The sequence below is a fragment of the Notolabrus celidotus genome, chromosome 7 (assembly GCF_009762535.1).
Source record: "Notolabrus celidotus isolate fNotCel1 chromosome 7, fNotCel1.pri, whole genome shotgun sequence".
Lineage (NCBI taxonomy): Eukaryota > Metazoa > Chordata > Actinopteri > Labriformes > Labridae > Notolabrus > Notolabrus celidotus.
Genome location: NC_048278.1, coordinates 13,601,009 through 13,623,525, shown reverse-complemented (window position 1 = coordinate 13,623,525; position 22,517 = coordinate 13,601,009). Strand labels below are relative to the sequence as shown.

The 22,517-nt window shown below is 41.3% G+C and overlaps 1 protein-coding gene across 1 annotated transcript; it reads right to left on the bottom strand.

The window, feature by feature from the left end:
• Positions 1–673: 673 nt before the first annotated feature.
• Positions 674–21,547, bottom strand: naa15b (N-alpha-acetyltransferase 15, NatA auxiliary subunit b). Its single transcript, XM_034687442.1, has 20 exons — positions 21,098–21,547; positions 14,876–14,960; positions 13,147–13,251; positions 12,418–12,575; positions 11,607–11,741; positions 10,870–11,023; positions 9,711–9,830; positions 9,527–9,622; positions 9,325–9,431; positions 9,082–9,154; positions 7,812–7,981; positions 7,576–7,728; positions 5,484–5,612; positions 5,125–5,338; positions 4,830–5,023; positions 4,597–4,705; positions 4,410–4,508; positions 4,149–4,292; positions 2,405–2,502; positions 674–2,306 (listed from the first exon to the last, which is right to left on the bottom strand). Exons 1-20 carry the CDS (start codon positions 21,149–21,151, stop codon positions 2,109–2,111), a joined length of 2,595 nt encoding a protein of 864 aa, XP_034543333.1. The 5' UTR covers positions 21,152–21,547; the 3' UTR covers positions 674–2,108.
• Between the last annotated feature and the right edge of the window lie 970 nt (positions 21,548–22,517).

The following is a 22,517-nucleotide window of genomic DNA, read 5'->3' as shown; positions in this document are numbered from 1 at the left end:
AGTCTGTTCTGGAAACTTTCTTACATTATCTCTCAAAATCTCTAAAGAAAAATGCGGGTTCAGGAGTTTCATGGTTGAAAATTTTGCTTTATGTTTGAATAGCATGGCGAGGAGGAAGTTAAATATTGTTTAATTCGTGTTTTTTGTAGAAAAATGTCAACTAATAACGTAATATGTGAGATTAGTTGTTGCTGACCACTGAAACTTTCATGACAGAGATTAAAAGTTATTCTCACATCATGGTAAAATGTTAAATGGACTTGTAATTATATAGCGCTTTTTCTAGTCTTTCTAGTTCACCCATTCACTCACTGATGGGAGAGGCTGCTTTAGTAAGAGACCATCACTATGAGCTAATCTCATTTGTACAAATTCATACATCACAGAACAGCGGGAGCAATAAGTGTCTTGCCCAAGGACCCTTTGGCATGCGACTTCAGGAGCTGGGATCGAACAGCCAACCATCTGATTGATAATGACAGACTCTACCCACTGAGCCACAGCCGCCCCATCATGAGTTCAGCTTTGTGATAAACCTAAAGCAGGTAAGTTACATCTCAACTTTGGAACTGGGATGATCAAGGGAGCACCAGGTGACCATGAAACAGGAACAATAAACCCTTGAAAAGTTTCTTGATTTTAACAGCAGCAACTCAAAGATCGACACGAGTCATGTTTTCTTTCCTTTAGTTTTAATACAAAAATCCAGAGATATCTTACATCGCCATCTCAGATTTCATCTTTCACATTAGAACCCAAATTAGAGGAAAAAGGGGAAGAAAAGAGGATGATTGAGGAGAAAAAGGGGGAACAGAGAAAGTAAAATGACAAATTCCCACTCATCTCTTTACCCTTCTTTGAATATTTTCACTTCTGCCACTTGGAGTTAAAGGCTCTGGAGCCTGAACTTTGACCTTTAGAGGAGCCGCTTTGATTAGCAGAGAAGAGCCCTCTGGAGTCCTGCAGGCTTTTCCACTGTTCAGTTAGACTCACTGTTACATTGAGATAAATCCATTCCTGGCAGATAAATCAGGTAGACTCAGTGTCACCACTTCAACCCCATCTAGAAATCATCATTAGCAAGAGTTTTATTAATCCATTTTGGACAGGAGAGTTTCTATGGTATTGCTTGGATCCATTCAACTTTCTCAGAACTAAGTCAAACCGTTGAGAAGAGCAGTGAAGTCGAAATGGAGCACAACACACAACCTTTACAGTTTGAAAATTGTGCTACACGGTGCTCCATTATTACAGAAGAGAATAACATATTCCCAATCTTAGCTGGAAACCGTGAGGGAAGCACAGTTTGATTAAAAATAAAACTGTTATAATGTGAGGTGGCTTTCTTCACGCTGTACCCCACTGCAGAGATCAGGTCTCTTCTTCACTCACCCGACTGCACCGCCACATGTTGATCGGCGGTTCGATAGAGCAACACCAGGTAAGGACACACCTGTGGGCACTGGATGTCCTCAGTGTCTACTTCAGGGTCCTCAGTAACTCTTCCTGTTCAGCTTCCTACAGATCTGTGGCAGATCAGATCCACTCAGCTCAGTCACCAGTTCCCCCGGGACAGCTGTGTCCTGTTTTCATTTAAATTAGCATTTTAAAATAAGGGAAACACAGTATGAGACAGGCGTGTGTCGGAGCAGCACCGAGTCGGACTCGGGGGGTTGCCGTCACCGTTGTTGATCATATCAGAGGAAACTGAAAGTCCATCAAAGTCCGTCAGTCTGTCAAAGTTTCTCCCGACAGTTTGCCATCAACTACTGTTTATTTTCATATTCAGCATAATCGTCAGCTCTATTTAAAAAAGTTAAATGGCCATTCAGTTATCTTCCTCTTTACCCCCCCCTCTTTCCCACAAATATACACAACTGCATACATGCTCTCAACACACACTCTCACACACACAAACACACAGTCCTGATTTTCACCATGAGGGAAAGAGCCAAGCCATGCCAGGTCAGACCCGATTAAGCTGAGCCAAAGAACGAAACACCCATTTTCGCTTCCGTGACTGGCTCTACTAAATGGCTGCCAGGCGTACCACAAGGCTTCATGCTCGGCCCCATTCCTTTTTCTCATCCATTGTTGTTCTGTCCCGCTCACATCTCATTGGCTAGCTCCTCCGTTTCCAAAGAAACATCTCCATTGGCTATCTTGGTGTTCTCCTCATATCCGGGGGGCGCGAAAGCTAATGTGTAGGGGTAAAGCTTGTGACACTCGGCGCGGTACGACTCTGCGCGGTCCTTGCAGTCGCCCAGAACGCCAGTCCGAAGACACTCCATAGCCTCTGTGCAGATCTGAGGAGGGAAGACAAAGAAAATGACAATGAAAGCTGTAATAAGGAGGGAGATTTCATGTACTACTTATCACATTTTATAAATCCACAGATGCAGACCTGTATGGTTCTGTTGTTGAGTGACTCATCTAGTGCGGTTGCCAATTCCACTGCCTTAGTTTCTGTTGATGGATCCAGATACACCATCATCTTCGCAGCTGAATACGGGAGAAAAGAGCAGCTGTGAGTCTTATGTAAACTGGTGCTTGTGATAAATCAATGATGAATATGTTTGGGGTTGTCTTTGAACATTTCAAAATGACATATTTTAGAATAAAGAATAAATATGTGAATCAAATACAGTAGGAACACTGCAATGCGTATAAGTAAGGCTGTCTGCAGAGGGCTTTCAGTGTAGTGACTCAAAGCAGGAAATAAGAAAACAGAGTCGGGCTTTCTATAAAAACAATACAACCCCCGTTATAAACAGTGTTTCATCAGTTGATCAGCTCCTGTTTTCATCAAGTCAAAGACACACAATTAGCAGTCTGAGCCTTCACTTTATTAGACTATGTACGCAGAGAATATTTTTTGAGCTTGATCGTTGATATTCAGCATGTTTAACATATTGTTACCCGTATTCAATACCATCAGTTGTATGCATTTTGTTGCTGTGGAAAATATAATTTTGGGGAAAAACAACGAATTTGGCTTTATTTTTGACATAAGAAAACAATTATTTTTCAATGATTAATCGATAATTGATCGTTAACATTTCCAAAAATCTATCAGAGAATACTTAGAATTGACATCCCTAATGAACAGTCTAACTGGTCAGAGCTCAATTGTGTCTGCACATTTACTTTGTTGCTGTTTTTTTTAGTGAAATATCTTTTATTAGCAACATTTCAAACATGAACTGCTCACTATCTTGCCTTCACCATGTGTTGAAGTACAAACAGAAAAAGAAGACTCAGTAAAAAGCTAAAGAAGGACCTCAACGCCACCCTGTGGTCTGTTAGTTTAATTGCAGCACTCAGACACACCAAAACAAAGGTATGAATGCTAACAACAGCACAGGTCCTTTACCGAGACTAGAGTATGAACTAAGGCTGCCCATATTTAAGATACTTCTTACTTTCCAAACCTGCGCCCTTAAATGATACAATTTCTGCTTTTTTTATGTTTGATATAATTGAAAAGTACAAAAGCTTATGAAAAACAGATCTAGAGTTGTGTTTTTAACACAAAGATACTGTGAGCTATGGATAGATAGATGGATGGATAGATAGATATGTTGGTTTGTGGTTGTTTCATAGCATTTAAGTTTAAAATAACTCAAACATGACTACAGCTCTGCGTAAATGTAGAGGAAAATGTTTGGTGCTGAAGTCGCGCTTCATCCTGCCTGCTGTCTCTGCTCCACCCTTCGCCTTGACTCCTAAACTGGTTAAATACATGACCAGCCCAACTGTTCTTATTCAGAGGTCAGTATTGCTGACGTCTGATTGGCCCTTTTAGTCCTTATCTCATAAAGTACACAAGTTCTGTTAGGGTCTGTTGCAGAGGAGAGAGGCCTTAGTGCCACCTGGTCCCTTCATGTTTTCTATCAGTCCGACTGTTGACACAACCACACCCTTCCTCTGGTTATTGATGAGTCAGAGGAAATGTATAAGTCAGCAAATCAGAATTCAAAATTCTGGTATCATGACAACACTAGTATAAACTGTGTATATTCTAAAGGCAAGTATTATTCAGGCATTAGAGTTAAAGCAGTCGCATCAGCACGGCAGGTTAGCTGGAGACACTGCAGAGAGATGGATGCAGAGGAGGTTGTGTGTGTGAGCAGGTATGAGTGACCTACCAGCCAGTCGGTGTGGTATGGAGTTCGAGTGCTTGCTGAGGTAGGCCTGGTTGAAGCTTTTGGCGTTACTGTCGCCGAAAAGTCGGGTGATCTCTTGCTTCAGCACTGTCCTGACCACCTCTGGCAACTCCTTGCTTTCTGAGACTGTAAGAAAGGAGGAGGAACATGAGAGAGAGAGTGATGAGTGCTGCCTGGAGGGATGGTAAATAAAAAAAAACACTAGAAAGAAAAAGTGATTAGTGGCAAGTAAGACAGTCATACCTCCTTTAAAGAAGCGTACGAGACACTGGTGTAGCCATGGGTGGTCTGGGTCAATAGCCAACGCTCTCTTTACCGACTGAAGCATCAACAGGTATTTTTCTAAAAAGAGACAAAGAGACAAACGTCTTGTACCTCTGTAGTAAATCAAAGTCAGAGAAGTATTGGATAAATCAGAGTGTTTGCCGACCTTTCCTGAAGTAGATCTCAAAGGCCAGTAGGTGTGTGTCTATTTCGTCCTTGACCAGATGTTTGAGAGGCGTCAAGAACTTGACTGCTTCTTCCAGTGGATATTCTACCTGTAGACAAGACGTGAGAAACGAGGGGGTACAAACACCGTCAACATCATCCTCACAGATCCCTCCCTCAGGATTACTTGATATTTTATGTGCACAGGCACGACATATTTTCTTTCTCTTTCACCTTGATCAGTTTGTCAGGTATGAGCTCCTCTTTGGGACCTCCAATCTCCTCGTCATCGTCCTCCTTCTTCTTCTTCTGATTCTTAAGCTGCTTCTCCTTCTCTGCATTCTTCTTCTCCTCCTCTAGCTGAGCCTTTTTCTGTGCCCTCCGCTGCTTGTTCCTCAGCTTCTTCAGCTCTTTGTCCGAGAGGTTAGCTAGAGAAGAAAAAAAGGACAAAATGTACCATGTCATCTACAATGTAGTTCTTCATGAGTTGTGTAACTTTTGTACGCCCTGCAGCTCTCTGTGGCCTTACCAGTGTCAGCCTGCAGCTCCTTGCTGTCATCTGTCAGGGGATTGTCATGGAGGCTCAGGTAGATCTGAATGGCTGTGGTGGCCGCCTTGTAATAGAAGGGATGCATTCGAAGAACGTCCTCCAACTTAAGCAGGTCCACGTAGGAGCGCAGCGTCATCTTCCTCATACAGTATGTGTGAAAATCAAACTGGTCATCCGTGATCTCAACAAAATGCTGTTGAAAGCAACGAGAGAGCGGAAAAAAAAAAATACAATGTAAAACCAAAGCAATCAAGGGTGTGACCTATACATGAAACAAAAACAGATTGATGAGGGCTAACTAAGGAGTACAGTTAACAGTGTTACAGATAAGAATTTACCCTCTCAATTTCATGGCACTTCTTCAGGGCCTCCCCGAACTTGTTCATGCTCTTGTAAGCCAGTGCACACTCCGTCTGGAACCACATACACTGCATCTCGTTGAGGTTCTCCACTGCTGACGCGCCCTCCTAGATAAAAACACAGACTTCATCATACACATGCTCAGGTGTCTCACTGTGACAGGCAGCTGGGTGGAGAAATATAAACATTTCATATGACTAGGGCAGTTACTTTCATGTACTTTACAAAGCCCTACGAGCACAACACCAATGTTCAAATTGCAAGGATAAAACAACAAAATATGGATTGCTAATGACATTAAGGCGTTGTCGTCATCACTTCTTTTTGCTCATTTTTACGTTTGAGAAGCATTTCTGTCACACTTGGTGAAGTCTTGTCTGCTTGGTATCTTGTAAGTCAGATTTAACGTACGAACTACAACATTGAGGCTGGAGAAAGTGTTTGATATTGTGGGCTATACTACACTCATGGAGTCTTGCAGGGTGAAATTAGTCTCGTAGGCAGTGTACATGATAAGCAGAATTTGATTACGTTTTCTGTCCTTCACATTATCCCAAACCTAGAGCACACGACTTCATTTCTGAGGTGAAGACAGTAAATCACTTTGTCAGTCTTGGAAGTTATCGTCTGTTTTCGGAACCACCAACTATACTACGAACTGATTTGGCCAGGATTCAGTTTAAAGGTGTACGGTTTCCCACAATGCACCACGCTAACAATCTGCTTTTTCTTTTTTCTTCTTTCTTCTTTTTTTGACGGGGGCACTTTGTTTTTTGGTGCTGTGAAGATTATTTAGTTCTATATAAACCACTTCTTAACTTTTCAAAATTCTAAGTGATGCTAAAGAGCAGTTTCGCAATCAGCTTGGCAGTTGTTAACTTCCGCTTTCTGAAACCGGAAATCCAGTGACACCTGGCCCTGCATACTGCAAAACAGATCCAACCAAACTGTCATACTACATACTACCATCAAATGCAGGATGCAGTACGTACTGCATACTAGTTTCGTAGTAGGGATGGGCATTTCAAGCCAAAATACTATTCGATAATCATTGGCATCTATTTGACGATTATTCAAATAATCAGTTGGCAAACATAAGATGCTCTATAGCCACCATCTGGCGGGAATGCCATATTACAACCACGTACCGGTAAATGCGATGCAAAATTCTACTTTTAAAATGAGAAAATATTCGAAGTGAACCAATATTCGAAAATCATTGCCCATCCCTAATTCGTAGGTAGTATGTAGCAGGCGGTTTCGAATCATTGAATCTTACACCCCAAAATTAAGCACAGAATGACTGGGCACATTGTTGTACCGCTATTCAGCAGTAGAGTTGTAGGAAGCTGAATAGTTGTTTTGGCAGCAATGGGAGAAGAGAAGGTGGAGAGAGAGAGTCCGCAGCTAACCAGCAATCACTCAAAGCTGGGTGACAATTGAGGAAACAACAAGTTCCATGAGTGTCTTATGTAAAGCAATAAAAGACTCCCATGTGTAACGTCCCATGACCAGGCCTGTTTGCCCAGGGTGGGAATTCATTTGCAGCACCATCCTGGCTCGCCCTTTCAATAAAGGCAACAACAGATCAGCATAGTTTACAACATGACAGATCCCTATGTCTCATCACCTGTGACTATTTTACAATGAAATGTTTGTGTACAAATATCTTATGAGTTTTATGTTTGAACTTACTAATCATAGGTTATTGTTTCGCTGATATTTATGAATATGAGAGCAGGACATGGAGGCTGACTCAAACGTGTACTTTTAAGTACATGAGCACTTACGCCTTTCTTACCTTTGAGCCCTCTTGTCATCATTGATATTATCTACTAAATTATTCACTGTTGGTGAAGAAGAAAGCTTGTGTTTTCAATGCTGCCTCAATGTAAATCCACTCTGTTTTTAGGATTGTAAGTGACATGCTGAAGATCTCCAGGTTGTAAGAGTTCTTAATGAATGGACTTGAGAGGATTTAAATAGAACCACAAGTTTGTGTTGATGTTTTCAAACTTGTCTCCCCCTCGTCAGCTGTCAGTTTGTCCTTGTGTGAACAGTTTTTCTCACCCGTGTGAACTTTGAGCACATTTCTTCCGCCTCCTTGATCATGGTAGCCTTCAGCATGTACTTGGCACACTTGGAGTTGATAAATCTGTCAGCTGTGTCCAGAGCCTGGGCCTCATCCATCCACTGAGCAGCCTCCTTGATGTTCCCAGCATGCTGCAGGAGGATAAAGGTCATTTAACAGTCATGCAAAGAGTGCAGGAAACTCTGTGAACACACACAAGTGAATCATACGTTACCTTGTAAATCTTGGCTTTAATGAGGAAGAGTTCGATGAGTGTAGGCGTACTCTCAATGGCTGCATTGATGTATTCTAGTGACAGTGTCTGTTGGTCAATCATGTCATAGTGCTGTGCCAGGAAGTACTGCACCCAGAGCAACGTGGTCGGGGGTTCTTCTTTACCGTCATCTGCCATAGTGCAAGAAGAATGTTACTTTGTTCTCCAGGTTTAAACAAAAGACTGCAACAGTTACATTTGAAGAGTAAAAACAACAGGTTAGATCTGTTGGGTCTGGATTTCAGAACAGGAAGTGTTATGGTTTCCATTCGTAGTACGTTTGTAGTCTGAGAAGTAGTAATCATGTTTCAGCAGGCTTTGGTGTAAGCAGGGAAAAGAGTATGTGTGGAGATCAAAAGCACGCATCACACCACAGTAATCTAACAATAATCCATTTATCCCCATTAACAGATATCCCACTCCCTGGACCAATCAGAAAAAACAACAAACAAACATTTTAAAGGTTTTCTTCTCCTCTTGAGGACACACCTGACAAAGTTTGCATCTGTAAATTGTCAGTAAATCTCAAATAAATTGGTTTCTTTTTCAGGTTCATACTGCTGACTTATGTCAGAGAGAAGTGTGTGTCTGCTATTGAACTGAAACCTCCAGTACTTGATAATATGAAGAGGCGCAGCTCTGGGGGATGAGATGGACCAAGAAATGACCACTGACATTGCAGACGTAGATTCAGAATGGAGAGAAGCCTTGTCTGGAAGTTGTTTTGGCAGCTGCTGGCTTACACTGGAATTAGTGAAAAGTTGGCTCCTGTTCCCAGAGGCTTTTATCACCTCTCGTCGTGAGACAATGATTGCTGATGGGTTCTGGGATTGAGGTGACGCTGATTCAGACAGAGCTTTTACCAGCTTTGATCGCCTTGAGTGTGGATAGGGGAGGATACATCTGTATTTCAACTAGGTGTGTATTTACTTAAATAAGTTTGTAAGTTTACAGTTTGCCATATTCTTACTCCTGTTTTGCTCCGTGATCAATTCTTAAGCTAAATATAAAAGTACAGGTATTTAATTAAAACATGCTTGTTGAAATGGGGTTGTCTTGACTGATGATTCAAACTATCAACAACTACTAGTAACCTGAAACAAGCAGGGACTGCTGGATCAGTGATATTAGCTGTAAAAGCTATTCATTATGCTACATTGTACTAAATAGAGTTGATTAAAAACACATCCGAATCCTTTTTCATCCATCGGATCTAAAATATTCTCCTCACCGTTCGGGTTGAACATTCGACACGTCTTTAACGAGGTTTCATAGCCGACCACCAAATCCTCGATTATTGACACCTGCGAAGAGAAAGAGCACACAGAACATTACTTTAGTGGATACCGCAGACTAATGTTCATCTAGGCTCTTGCTCAGATGGACCTCACTTCCTTGTTTGCATTATTTGAGACGGTTTAGGTGAGGAAAACGTGACATCATGATTCAGATTTAGATCAGTGAGTGCTGTCACCTTTTCTTTGTCGTTGTACAGTGATTTGAGAGTGGTGAAGACAGGCGGACAGCCTTTACTGAAGTTCAACCTTAAATACCGGTCCAGACACTCTCTGAATTTCTCACCTGTGCAAAGATGGAGAATATTATAAATAAACTCCCTTTCAATGACAAATTTAACATGAAATACCTTAAATGATTTCAGCTGAACACTGACTCACCAGAAAGGAAGGTGAGGGGCAGCCGACGAGGAACCAGTCCTCTAGGGAACTTCACCCAGGCATCCTCATAGATCTTATGTCTCTCCTCCACACTACCTGGAGAGGGAAATAATGAATAGAGATATTTTAATAGTCAGTCATGATAATATTGATAAACTAAAAAGAAAAAAGTGAAGTGTCATACCTGGTTTGAGGGCCTTTTCCAAGCCATGGTAATAGGACCAGTTTTCTGGGTTCCTCTCCTGCAGACGGCGGTACACTTCTGTGGCCTCGTCCAGACGCTCCAACTGTAACAGTAACTCTCCTGTGGAAACAGAGGGAAGAGCTGCAGTGTCAGAAGCTGCTCTTCTTGACTATAAAGCCAAGGTTTAAAGTTAGATTTGAGAAAAGTAAAGAAAAACCAATGACGAAGCTGAAGATCATGAAAATTCCTATTTGACTATTTTCAAAAGAAGCTTAAAAAAAACAACAAAAAAACCCTCATCCAACCTTTGACTCTCTCCTGGTGACTCAGAACATGATGAGAGTGTTTGGTTAACCATTCTTTTGTGCATTTTCAGGCCATAGACACTTTTTCCCTTGAGTTCTTATGCCCAAACTGGTTCTGATAAAAGGTGTATTTTAATCTAAGGACATCAAGAAAACAGCAAAAGGAAACTGGATTTTGGAAAGTGTCAAAATGAAACTAAAATGCCTCGACCACTGGTTCAAGAGTGTATTTGGGAGAGGAATGCAGAATGTCGTCATAATTGCTGACCCTTAAGAGCAGGGAGCTAAAATTTAAAGAGGTCCAGTTAGGAAAAAAATCTTGAAGCAAAGGTCTGAAAGAATTTCCAGTGGGTCATCTGTCTGATCTGTGTAGTCGTAATGTTTACCGCCTGGAATGCACAGACTTGAGTGGCTGAGTAGTATCACGTGGGATGGCTTAACCCTTATGAAATTGGTCTGTACGTTCCTCATCAGCAAAACCACTACCGTAAAGACTACAAAAGTTGCGCCAGTTAAAATACAAGCGCCCCGTCGGATTTTGTGACCTATGCTTTAAAGCAAACTTTCTCTGCAGTTTTGATTCAACATGCTCAATGTAGAGTGCCACCTGACAGGCAGGTATGGAGATGAGAAGGTCGGCCATCTTGTCATTTAGTTCAGTCTTAATGAAATGATTCCATGGACTTCTTTTTAGCCTAAAGTGGTCTTTTTCTTTTTAATTCCAGAGTATTCACTTTATCGACTGCTGTAGGAATGCAAAGAAAACCACAAATGGTCAAGAAGGCTTTTCCAATAGGTTTCTAATGTAAAGGCTCACTCAAGTATGTAAGAAAGTATGTTGGACTGTGACCCACCTCGTGTCTCCTCCACAGCCAGTTTGTCACAGATCTGCTTCTCATAGTTGGACAGATGCTCCAGGGCCTCCTTGTACAGGCCTGCCTCCCTCAACACCTGATTCTGGTACAGCAGCAGTTCACTGTATTCATAGTCCACTTTGTCTGGAGACGTCTGAAAGAACAAAAGGATGTTTGTGGAATCAACACTTTGTATTATAAACAACAAGAACGGCTACTGCTGCCAGATTAATATAATAAACTGTGCTGTTTAGGAAACTCTGCAGCATTCTAGGTGTGCATGTGCCATTGCCTAGTCACGCTAACTTGTTGTCTTACATAGATGGCACAAAGACAGGAAGCAGACTGGTCTTATCAGGAGCGAGCAAAAGAGGGAAAGAGTGAGCGCTATTTTTGATACAACCATTTTACTACACCCATATCCAATACTCTGTTAAAGGGAGAGTCCGTCTAGCCTTAAAGCATCAACTGTAGCTATGGTGCATCACTCAGCCAGTCAGACACCTTCTACATTACAAGAGATGTGAGTAATCCTGTTACTCATTCATCAGTGCACTGTGCTGCATGGCATCAATGTGAAAAACCTCTATTCTCATCTGTAGCTCCTTGTTACATCCTTTGTAAGTTTTGATCCTTGCACTATTTCTCCTTTCATGTATGGGATTTTTACAAGTTAAAGGGCAGGTTTTATACTACACATGCTTGTATCAAGATGTTTAGCTGTGGCCAGGTCTCACCTGTTGTGTTTTTCTGAACTCCTCAATGATCTTAGCGGCCATCTCGTAGTCCTCCAGGAGGTGATAGGCGATGGCATAACCGATCCAGGAGGCCCGCTGTGCTGGACGCAGCTGTAACAGCTGGTACCGTGTCTCCTGAAAAACAGTCAAAAGGGTTAATTTAGCTGGGTTTAACGTCAAAACTACGACAGGACAGTTCCATCTGAGCTTAGTAGATTTCTATCCTCTGTATGCTGACCCTTCATTTTTGATCCAAAGAATCCTAATGTGTTGTGTGATGGAATAAGGCAGCAGTATCACCAAACAGAGGAGAGTAACTCTGCTGAATAATGGTATTATACAGACACATAACTCCTTATAAGAAGCCTCTGCCATACGTCTCTCTACATATTTTTTAAAGCTTCAAACAGACTTTCATCTTGCCATTTCATACCTCTCAGTGAATACATGTCCAAAACCTAAGCTCTGTCCCAGGAGAGCTGTTCTACATTGTGAAGACTGACTGCAACCTGATACTGCCTGCTGATGCATCCGGTCATCTTCAAACTAGCGTCAAACCGGGTCCTCAACTAGGCAGTGAGACAGATGGAGGTGTGTTTTTCTGATGGTTCTTCCTGTATGTGTCTACATAAAACGAGCCAATTCACTTCAATCCCCTGTTCACACCTGGATCTGGACTCCAGAGTGTGTTATTTTGCCCCGACAACCCTAATGTGTCAAGGTGAATGAAAATGGATTTTCAGGAATTAATCATCCAACAGGTATCTAAATTATCCGCCCCAACCCCCCCCCACCCCTTGTCAGCACTCACCCGGTAGCCCTCCAGGTCCCTCATCTGGATTTGCAGCAGGGACAGGTCTCTGAGGATCTGCAGGTTGTCTTTGTCCCACTTCAGAGCGTTGCGGTAACATTTGATGGCCTCATCATATTTTTTATCTGAGCGCTGCAAGAGGCCGTAAACATGCCAGCCTGGGTCACAGAGTTAAGGAACAAAGACAGAATCTCCTCCAAAGTTGTCACGCTGCTATTAAAGGATGGGTGCAGAAATTCCTGCTAGAGCGGACAACTTGGGACCTAAACTCACTTTTTCTTACATAGTAACTTAAACTTGCAGAGAGTCCTTTGTGTGCTGAATTAATAGAGGAATGAGATAAGCTAATATGGGCTCTTCAAATAGCAGCCTCTGCCAGCTGTGTATGAATGTTGTGTGAATGGGTGAATGTGACATGTCATGTTAAAGTGCTTTGAGTTGTCAGAAAACTAGAGAGAGCACTAAATAAAACAGTCCATTTAACTTCTGCAACATCATACACTGTGCAATCACACAGTGGGACACAAATATTGAGCCGCTGCAGGATTCAGTGTGTAAGTATAAAGGCGTCATTATGGCAGGACTTCATCACAGCGCTGTTAGGTAATTGCAGCGTGTAAGATGCTAAATACTCACTCATTTGCACTAGCTGAAGCTCTAAAAAGCAAACAGCGCAACATGCAGCAAACCATCAATGAATTCTGAGTGCAGCACCATCAGTAAGGATACAGACGTGGCTCTTGAGGTCGTTGCGCAGGCCTCTCCTCACCAGGTCATAGGCCTCTTCCTTCTTTCCCAGGCAGTTGAGGGTCAGACCCTTCATCGCCAGTGTCTCTGGATGGGGGGGAGAATAGTACAGCAGACATTTACTACTATTGCTATTACTACTATTTATTCCTTATTCTCCTTATTTTTGTTTCAGTCTTAATACTTGGCATATGTGTTTGTTTGTAAATTCACTGCTGTGTTATTGTCAATGATTACAAGTTGTTTATGAGATGTTGCTCTTCCAGGTTCACACTGGTGTACCTTCAAATAAACTCCTAAAGAAGTGTGCTACCAAAGGGCTTTGCATGTATGTAAAGTCAGAAACAGTCAAACTTCTCTTCAAAGTCTTTATCAAGGATGTTGCAACAGTATCAAAACATGTTCCCTTTATATACTTGCTGTTAACTTTTGCGTATGACTGAGGGATGGCTGCCATGCGTAAGTTTGGCAGCTATGCAGCTATGCACATCCTCAATATCTAAAGCCTGATTTATACTTCTGCTATGAATCGACGGCGTACCCTACGGCGTACGTCTGCGTAGCCCTTGCACCTACGCAGAGGCCTACGCACATAGCCGACGTGCAGCTCCTCCAAAATGTAACTGCGCGTTGAATCGAGCCCTGTGATTGGTTCGCTCTGCGGCATTGTATGTCCGACCTGTTCTCTCTATTCTTCCCTGTAATCATGTCTGTCGACACATCGACGCACAAGCATGTAGTGCTCATGTCCACGTCTGCTCCTGCTGCCGTAGGGGTGATGCCGAAGTGTAAAGCATCCATAATGCGACATGGACGTGAGGTGCAGATATCCACATGATTCACAGGGGTAGTCTAGAGGCAATGGGGGTGTGACAATCAACACCGCAACAGGGACAACAATGGCAGAAAGACAAGCTGAAGGATCAAAAATGATGGTGCAAGTAAAATGTAACTTAATCAGTCAATAAAGACTGAGCAGAGGCGGTGCCAATGGTGTTGTCTGTCCACTGGTCATGTGTCGCCTGGCCCAAGAATCTATCACACAATGGGCCACTGAGACCAGAATTAACATAACAGTAACCTCAGTGACTTCTGCCATGACTCCTGTTTACATTCTGCATACAGCCTGAGCTCTCTGTTGGGCCCTCTAGGAGGTAGCCTTCTGTCGGACGCAGAGTGCATGCCTACATGAACACAGGGTTAAACAGCAAGTTTATCTCCTGCCTTACTCTGACATAGTAAATGAAGAGAGTCGTGGTATGATAGAAAGTGACCCCGTACTGGGAGCATTATCTGATTGGTGTATTGAGACATACTTTTAAGGACTTACAGCACACTTACTCCTGTGTGTGACCGAATTGATTCAAGCTATAGTAGCATTTTACAGCTGAGCAGCAAAACTAGACAGAACACCGGCCGCATGATATAAATGTCAACACTCCCGCAGCCTGCTGGCTCACAGGAAATTCTCTGGAATATTTTCTGCTGCATTCTCACATGAGCTCACCCCAACTTCACCCTGGAATTATACTAGGTGGCTGGAAGAACATTTTCCAAGTAAAGGTGGGGTGTTTGTGTTCACACTTGCAGCCAAACTAAGTTTTCAGGAGCTTTGTGTGAGATGTGAAAGCAGTTTCAGAGATACAGGACTGTGACAGGAGGACATTTGCATGAGTGTGATCCTCTATACATCCAGTCGTCTGCTGCTCACCTCCATGTTCTGCAAACTTTGGGTTGGACAGGATTTGCTTGCAGAACTTGAGCCCATTTCTGTACTGTTTGTGTTCGTAACATCGCTGTGAAAGAAAGGAGAGGAAAAAATCATTACAAAAGGAAGTTGGTGGTGACATCTTTGAAGTGAGGTTATCTGAAAACCAGGCTGTGAGATTGCGGTCTACTGACACAGAAACTTAACGTTGTGCTGCAGTGGGAAAGGTCTGCAAAACAACACAGGTAGTCTTTTCTTTACGCACAATGTATTCCTACAACAGTGTGACAAAATACACAGACTATGAATGCAGCAATCCCAGCAAATGCAAATAATTGACTAGAACTCTTTTATGTATCCAAAGGCCTGGATTACAATTTCGGAAGGCTTGCAAGCTGCACGGAATTATCTAACACAGATGTTATAATTAAACATTTTATCAGAATCAGAAATACTTTAAATAAAAATAAATTAGATTAGAATTTATTAAAATAAACTAAATTGAATTAAAATAATTAAGTATATACAGAAGCAGAATAGTTGGAATTATCTAAAGCGCTGGGAATGAAGGTGATATATACAAGGATGACGTCATACAATGCAACTCATATTATTCAGAAAAAAATGATTCATATTGACACGTCTGCCTTATGAACATAGTCCTGCACTAAAAAAAACCAAAATTTTGAGTCAGAAACACAAAATTTAAACCCACTTTCAAGGAACTACCAGCTTTTTGCTGTCAAGTTATATTTAGGTACAAGCAGTTGCACAATCAACTCTAAACCACCTTCCTTTTTAAGCTCATCACTGACTGTCAGGGGAGATGGCGAGTGCGTGCATGCGTGTGTGTGAGGGAGAGTGAGACGGGAAGAGTCAAGCTGGCAGATGGCATTGCGTTGTCCCACTGCTGGCTTCACTAATGGCGAAACGAAGATGACGTCAACGACACATATGAACGCCAAGGTCGGTTATGAAATTTCAAGAAGCTGACTGCTGAACTACGGGGAAGATTACACCATCAGCAGAAAGTTTGAGATGGAGGAGAAATAGGCTGCTGCTTCATCATCTACACGCTGAACTCTGACTGACCTGTATGAAGGACAATGTGACGCAAAGATGTGCTCATTGGCATGAGGCAGCTGCGTCTATGTGAAAAGGGTTGAACCTACAGCATCAGCGTGACACTACTTATTCTCCAACACTCTGATACAGACTGTGCTATCAGCAACTTTAAATATATTATGCATAACCCCATTATACAGACGCTAGTAAACACACACACACAACATCGAAAGTAAATTTAGCAACATTTACACCACCAGCTGTGCTTATCCAGCATGTTCTCCACCTCACCCCAAAAATAACTCGGCCCCCTGAGTTACACAGAGAGAGAGAAAGGGAGTGTGTCAGGGCGCTGGCTCGAAGCTGCAGGGCTCACTTCCAGGAGTGCATGTGTTAGGTTTCAGGCAAACATCTCTGATAAAGCACTGATTCTGCATTAGCATCATGTTGAGAGGAGTCGTGGTGAGGAGATTCTTGTGGTTACAACTCAGAAGTATCATGCCAATGAACCGCAACTGCAGGTTAAGATGGGGCAAATGTTAGGATACAACGAACCAACTTAATTACTTACAAAAGCAGTGAGGCTAAGTGGAGCTGGGATTTCAGCTAGGTTATAACATTCATGTTCTATATATTTTAGGAAACTATTATTCCTCATTATTTTACAAAAGATATGGTGCTCAAATTGAGAAAAACACACTTTGGTGGGAAAGACAGGATGTTTATATTTAAATGTTTATATACTTATACATACATATACAAATATATAAAAAATGCATTATACCATTAAACATTTTAAAATGAAATGCATAAATAAAGATGATAAAAAAATCTATTTGTTTAAAATTAAAAGAAAATTAAAATACACAGAATATTACATGGGTGAATAAAACCCACTTTTTTGTAATCTTATATTTAAATTTTGACCCTAAAGTTGCTCAAAAACATTGTAAGGATTTCATTTGCACAAAGCAAAACAAAAAAAGTCTGCATCAGTTAAGAGTAGACGTAGTAGAAAAAAAAGTATCATCGTAAAAAGCACGCTGTTTCTCTGATATCTGCAGTTTTATTCACAGCTTTTTGGCTGTACTAGTAATATGATAAGTCCCCCATTTATATATATGACTGGTGGGACTAGTGAACCTCCTATAATATATATCAAATCAGCCTCAGATCATCAGTGTATCTTGTGCAAAATATTTACAAGTTAGCAGATCACTATAGCTTGGCCCTTGACTGTTAAGGAATTTTTATATACAATCAAGTGGAAGAACTCAAAATCAGTTTGACATGTTGGGTAAGTGGAGTGCAACAGCAGCATCAGGACTGATGTGCCGTTTCCTCTTGTCTTTGGTCTGTTGGGGAGCTGAGGAAATATGAGGAGTGCATTGGTTGAACATATTCAAGAGGGTAAATATCAGCTATTATTTGTAAATAATGGGTCATGCACCAATGTCGGAGTATGTCGGAGTCACATCAATTCAATGCTGAGCGGCTCGTTTACCTAAATGCTGATTGTACCGCCAAACGTCATCGCACACCTCTGAAAAAGATCGACAGCAGTTTGTTCGAACAATTCAGATCTATTGACTATTATAGTTTACTTTATGAACAGACGTTAAGAATTCCCTGCTACTACTACACTGGGGATGTAACGACACACTCAACCCAAGATTCGAATCCCGATTTTTGGTTCACGATACGATTCCCTCAAGATTCTCTAACAATTTTCAAGAAAACTGGATTGAACTCAAAATTGAAATAACTATTTTTATTTTATTTCAATTCTCAAATATGGACAGTTGCAATATATATTTTTTCTCTTATATTTCTTTGTTAACAAAGTAATCCTTATCTATTTTTAAGGTGTATTGTAACTCAAATAAAACTACTGCACACTTATTTTCAGTACCTTGCAGACAACTTAAAAATGACCGTACAAAAATAACCTTGCTGGAAGATTGTAGAACAATTATAGAGAAATGGAAAGTGAACGATTCCCAAATGAAAGTATTAAATATTAATCTTTATCTTTGGAAATGTTAACAATCGATTATCGTTTAATCATTAATAAAATGTAAAAGCTTTCCATGTCAAAAACAATGCCAAATGCATTATTTCCCCCTAATTCAAATTTTCATTCATGACACAATGTATATTACTGACGGTATTAAACAGCTATGGATCATATTGTGGTGTTCAAAATGTTAAACACGCTGAATATCAACGTGAGGAGCAGGCCATAGATAATCTCCACGGACTCATGGTCATAGAGTGAAGACTAATTTCTATCGATTTTTTTTACGATTTGTGATATATCATTACATCCCTAAATACTACTCCATCAGAGGTGGCTATCAGCTGTTATTCCAAACATCACTTTAAACATTGGTCCAAATTTTCCCCACTGGAGCATCACTAGAAAACAAAGCTTGAATGAAACAGAGGAATAAATAAGTTTCTGATCTATAAAGCGTTTGTTATTTTGCCATTAATTGTGTGACAGCATGGGGACACTGGCATCTGATGCTGCTCTAGTAGTCCATCCAGACACATCGGAAAACTCCATGTCAACGGCTTAACTCAGTTCCGGTCTGCTGAGCCTCTCCCGCAGCATGTTGGACTGTGTGTGGAGCAAAAGGGGGGGGCTCCACTTAGTCATGGGCGTGTTGCTACAGGTATTAGGGAAATTAAATGGAATACCTCAAAGTCCAGTTTAAAGTATTACATTTCTCTGAAGGATTATCACATGCCAAGTCACTACTACACACAGCCATTAATGTGGCGTTACACAACTCTGAACAGTAATAACAGCAGCAGTCACTTCTTTTTGGTTTCTGTGCCTGCAAAGGGAACACAGGAGATTTTTGACTCGGACTCTTTGTCTGCAAAATTGCAGATGCGGCTCAAGGAGGGATTAGAGGGCATTTAATTGAATGCAATTCATTGTTGGGAAAATGCTAACATGTGTGAGCACAAGAGAGAAGTGAACAATCAATGAATAGGACTGTTTTTGAGTTTATGGTGCAAGGTCCAAGTCAAGGTTAGGTGTTTCCCGTTACCCCAAATGAACAAAAAAGAATCTCATCAAAGTCCAGTACCATGCAGGAGTTGGAGGACTGCCAAGTTATAATAATGCATTCGGCACTCAGTCTGGGGAAGCAAAAGTAAAAGAGGGGTGTGGTCCAGTGCTGACTAAAGCCGTTCCATATCTCAGACCGTATCCCAACTGCAGAAACTTTACTTAATCACAGTCATTTGATTCTAAATACTCTCATTCACACATCATTTTCAACAAGTCACAAAAGTTCTGGTCCTCTTCTTCCCTACAGGTTCCCTCAGACATGTTTTAAACCTCATTGTCTGGATGTAAAAAGTTGGACATATCAAACAAATGCCTTTAATTTCTTATCTGCTCAGTTTGGATGCTAACACAGATATGATAGTTAGACGACTGGTCAAGTGCCAGATGTTATAACAGCAGGGGTGGGGTCTAAAAATAGCACTGAGATATTTAATGTAGACAATACTTTCAGTTCCCTGCAGCTGTGTATGGCACAAAAAGCTATCACATGTATTATTTAAAAGGTAATTTCAGTATTTTGACATTGAACAGCTAGACTGTTTCACAAAATCTTTAACTCAGTATATTCCTAAATGAGTAAATCTCAGTCAAGACTTTTAAAAAAATGTGTACTCATCCTGTCTAATAAAAGTTTCATCAAACTTTCAACTTTTCGGAAAGTTAGTTTGTAGGGGTGAAATCAGACAAACTCAAAGCCAGACCAAAATATTAAACAGTGCAGCCTGATAACAGTCCAAGAAAAAACAATATCTCTCTGAGGTATTCAGCAAATACAGGCCTCAACTCTTCAGAATCAGGTGCAGGTCACAGGTCTCTGTTTCTGCCAGGGGGAGAGTAACTGAATGCCAGCCCTTTGCCAATGTGCAAATAAACATCCACCAGCTCCCAGCAGAGCCCCTGACCTTCCAAACAATGGTGTTTATCCGATCGAGTTAGTAACGTGAAGTGGTGGCTGCCCAGTCTACACACTGTTCCTGAAAAGTGTGTAACCAGATGTCCATGCAAAACTGTTAAACAACATACAAAGACAGCCACGGAGAAAAACTATGACTAGCTGAACATGCAGACAACTACATCAAATTCAGATATCAACTTAGTTATCCTCTTATACTAATCTGTGTAACAATCTTAAGTCAACGTTGTTTAACCATTCCTCTGACATACATAAAACTGCGTTCAGAGTGTGAATATAAAACGATGCTAAAGCAGAAGTCAAACATTGCAGAGGGTTGTATGGAGGACTGGGTGGGAGCTAGCTGCCAAAGCACTGCAGGCCTGAAGCAGCTACAGATTTGCTGACACAGTCACACCGGTCTCCGTTATTTTCTCTTACTTTCACACATGCTCTTCCCCTGAAAGCCGGTCTTACCAAGACAGTTGACTGAAATGTACGCAAGCTCATGTCTCACACAATTAACCCAACACTGACATTAACCTAAAGCCTGCTGAACCAACACACCTCACGCTCCACGGCTAACCTCAGCCGATTAGTTAACGTCAGATCGGCAGTCAGTGCGCTGAGCTCAAAGTACTTTAGCATGGCCCACGTCTGATATCAACTAAACACACAGTTATACTGAGGTAAAGAAGCATGCTTTGCTTTGGGGTGATGCTAACCACATGACAAAACCTTTATGAAAATAGCTGGAGAAGCTAAATTACCAGCATACACCACTGTTGCATCGGCTAGCGAGTCAGCCATCGTGGAAGCTAGCTTCAACCTGCAGGTTGTTATGTTTTACATGGAAGAGGCCTACTGCAACTAATCTCCAGTCTCACTGTTAGAACCGTCATCACTGTGTTTAATCCGTGCTTTGTTTTAAATAACCATATCCACGTTTGCCAGAATCACATGAGAGTCCTGAACAACCATTTTGGCTTTACATTAGAGTGACAGCGCAGGTCAGGGCCGGGCTAGCTCATTCAATGATGCCATTTTGCTAACAATCTGCAGCTAATGCTAACAGCCGGGGAGCTCCACTTGCACACCGAGCTCTGCCGATTACAATCTAAACGAGTCTGTTCTCCGTGTAGGAAACAGCTAACATAACACAGCCTATTAAAAGTAAACTCACCAGAATCCTCTTGAAGAGGGCGTTCTCTTTCGGCGGTAAAGTAACTGTCGGCATTGTTGCAGTGGAGATCAGTTTCCCCCTCGACCTCAGCACATGTAGCTAAAGTTAGCCCAGGTAGTCTAGACCAGTAGAGCTGAGTGATGGCCCGGGCTCGCCAGCTTCAGCCGCTCCGCTCGATTGCTCCGTCTTCTCTCCTCACCCGCTTCCTCCTCACGTGGTGACGGAAGCTCCGATACCTTTCAAAATGGCGGCGATGGGCCTTCACAACCCCTGAGAGAACCTCAGATGTGAATGATGAAAATTGATAAAGAGCATAAAGTCTATGGTAAAGAGGGACGCTTCTTGAAAAAATACCCCCTGCATCAATTTATGAATAAAATGCCATACCCCCCTCATATTATTATATTCTAAATAGCTTCAGAGCTCCACTGTACTAGAAAGAAAAAAAGACATCAAACAGGATGGATTACTCTTTTTTTGAAAATATTTTTAATGATTATGTTTGGATTGAAAACACAATAACAATATATAAACAGAAAATTATCACTTTTTAAAATTCAATGTAAATTTAAAATGAAAATAACTCTCATGAACATCTCTTCTCACATATCTTTTACACCGGCACAATTTTAGTTCAGACAAAGACAATGGGGACAAGAATAAGCCAGGATACTTCTTGGCAGGCACACATTCAATGGTAAAAGTTGAGTTTAATAGGACACACCTTCAGAAAAACCTAACTTGATAAAAAAAATCCCCTACGAATTGTTCTGTGATTCAGAAGACATAAAATGGATTACTTTTTTTGTCAGAAATGATCAAATTGATATTAAGTAACGACCTCTTAAAAAAACTCATTTGAGACTTTTTTGTTCTTTTGAGAGTTTAATGCTGGACCGATGGAGACTTATTCACACAAAATGGTGCCCAATGCAGATTGCTGGTGTTCAGTTGACCCCAATAACCTGGTCTACGATCCTAATGTTTATAGTGTATGGTCCCAATGATGGGCACGGGCAGTAGGGCCTTTCCAACCATATTAAAAAGCAGATTATCTGGGTGCAGTAAAGTAAAGTTCCAGGGTGGAAAGATAGCCTAAGATATTCTGCTGAAGTTAAAGTACAGTTTCTTTAATGGATTCAGTTGAGCAAAAGTCAGAGTATGGTCTGTTAACCCACTCAAGTCGAAATACTTTATCTAAACATTATTTTACTAAATTCTGAGTAACTACTTTTATACTGGGTGATTGGAGTGCAGTTGAAGAATAAGAACAAAAAATATGAGAGGACATGATATCAAACCAGGTTGTTTAATCAAGTCATCTTCATTGCATTAAGTGCAATGCTACAGCAAATGACAGCTTTAATGGGGAGTAATTAATCTGGCAAAGTTCCATAGCATTTAAATAGAGGTATTCCAT

What these genes read in the sequence shown, in the direction of transcription:
- naa15b (XM_034687442.1), bottom strand. Translation starts at nt 21,151, where the DNA reads ATGCCGACAGTTACTTTACCGCCGAAAGAGAACGCCCTCTTCAAGAGG. An exon ending in TGTGCTCAAAGTTCACACGG is followed by an intron (nt 5,613 to 7,575) that starts GTGAGAAAAACT and finishes GTTTTTATCTAG; the next exon opens with GAGGGCGCGTCAGCAGTGGA. An exon ending in GGAGCTGCAGGCTGACACTG is followed by an intron (nt 5,024 to 5,124) that starts GTAAGGCCACAG and finishes TTTCTTCTCTAG; the next exon opens with CTAACCTCTCGGACAAAGAG.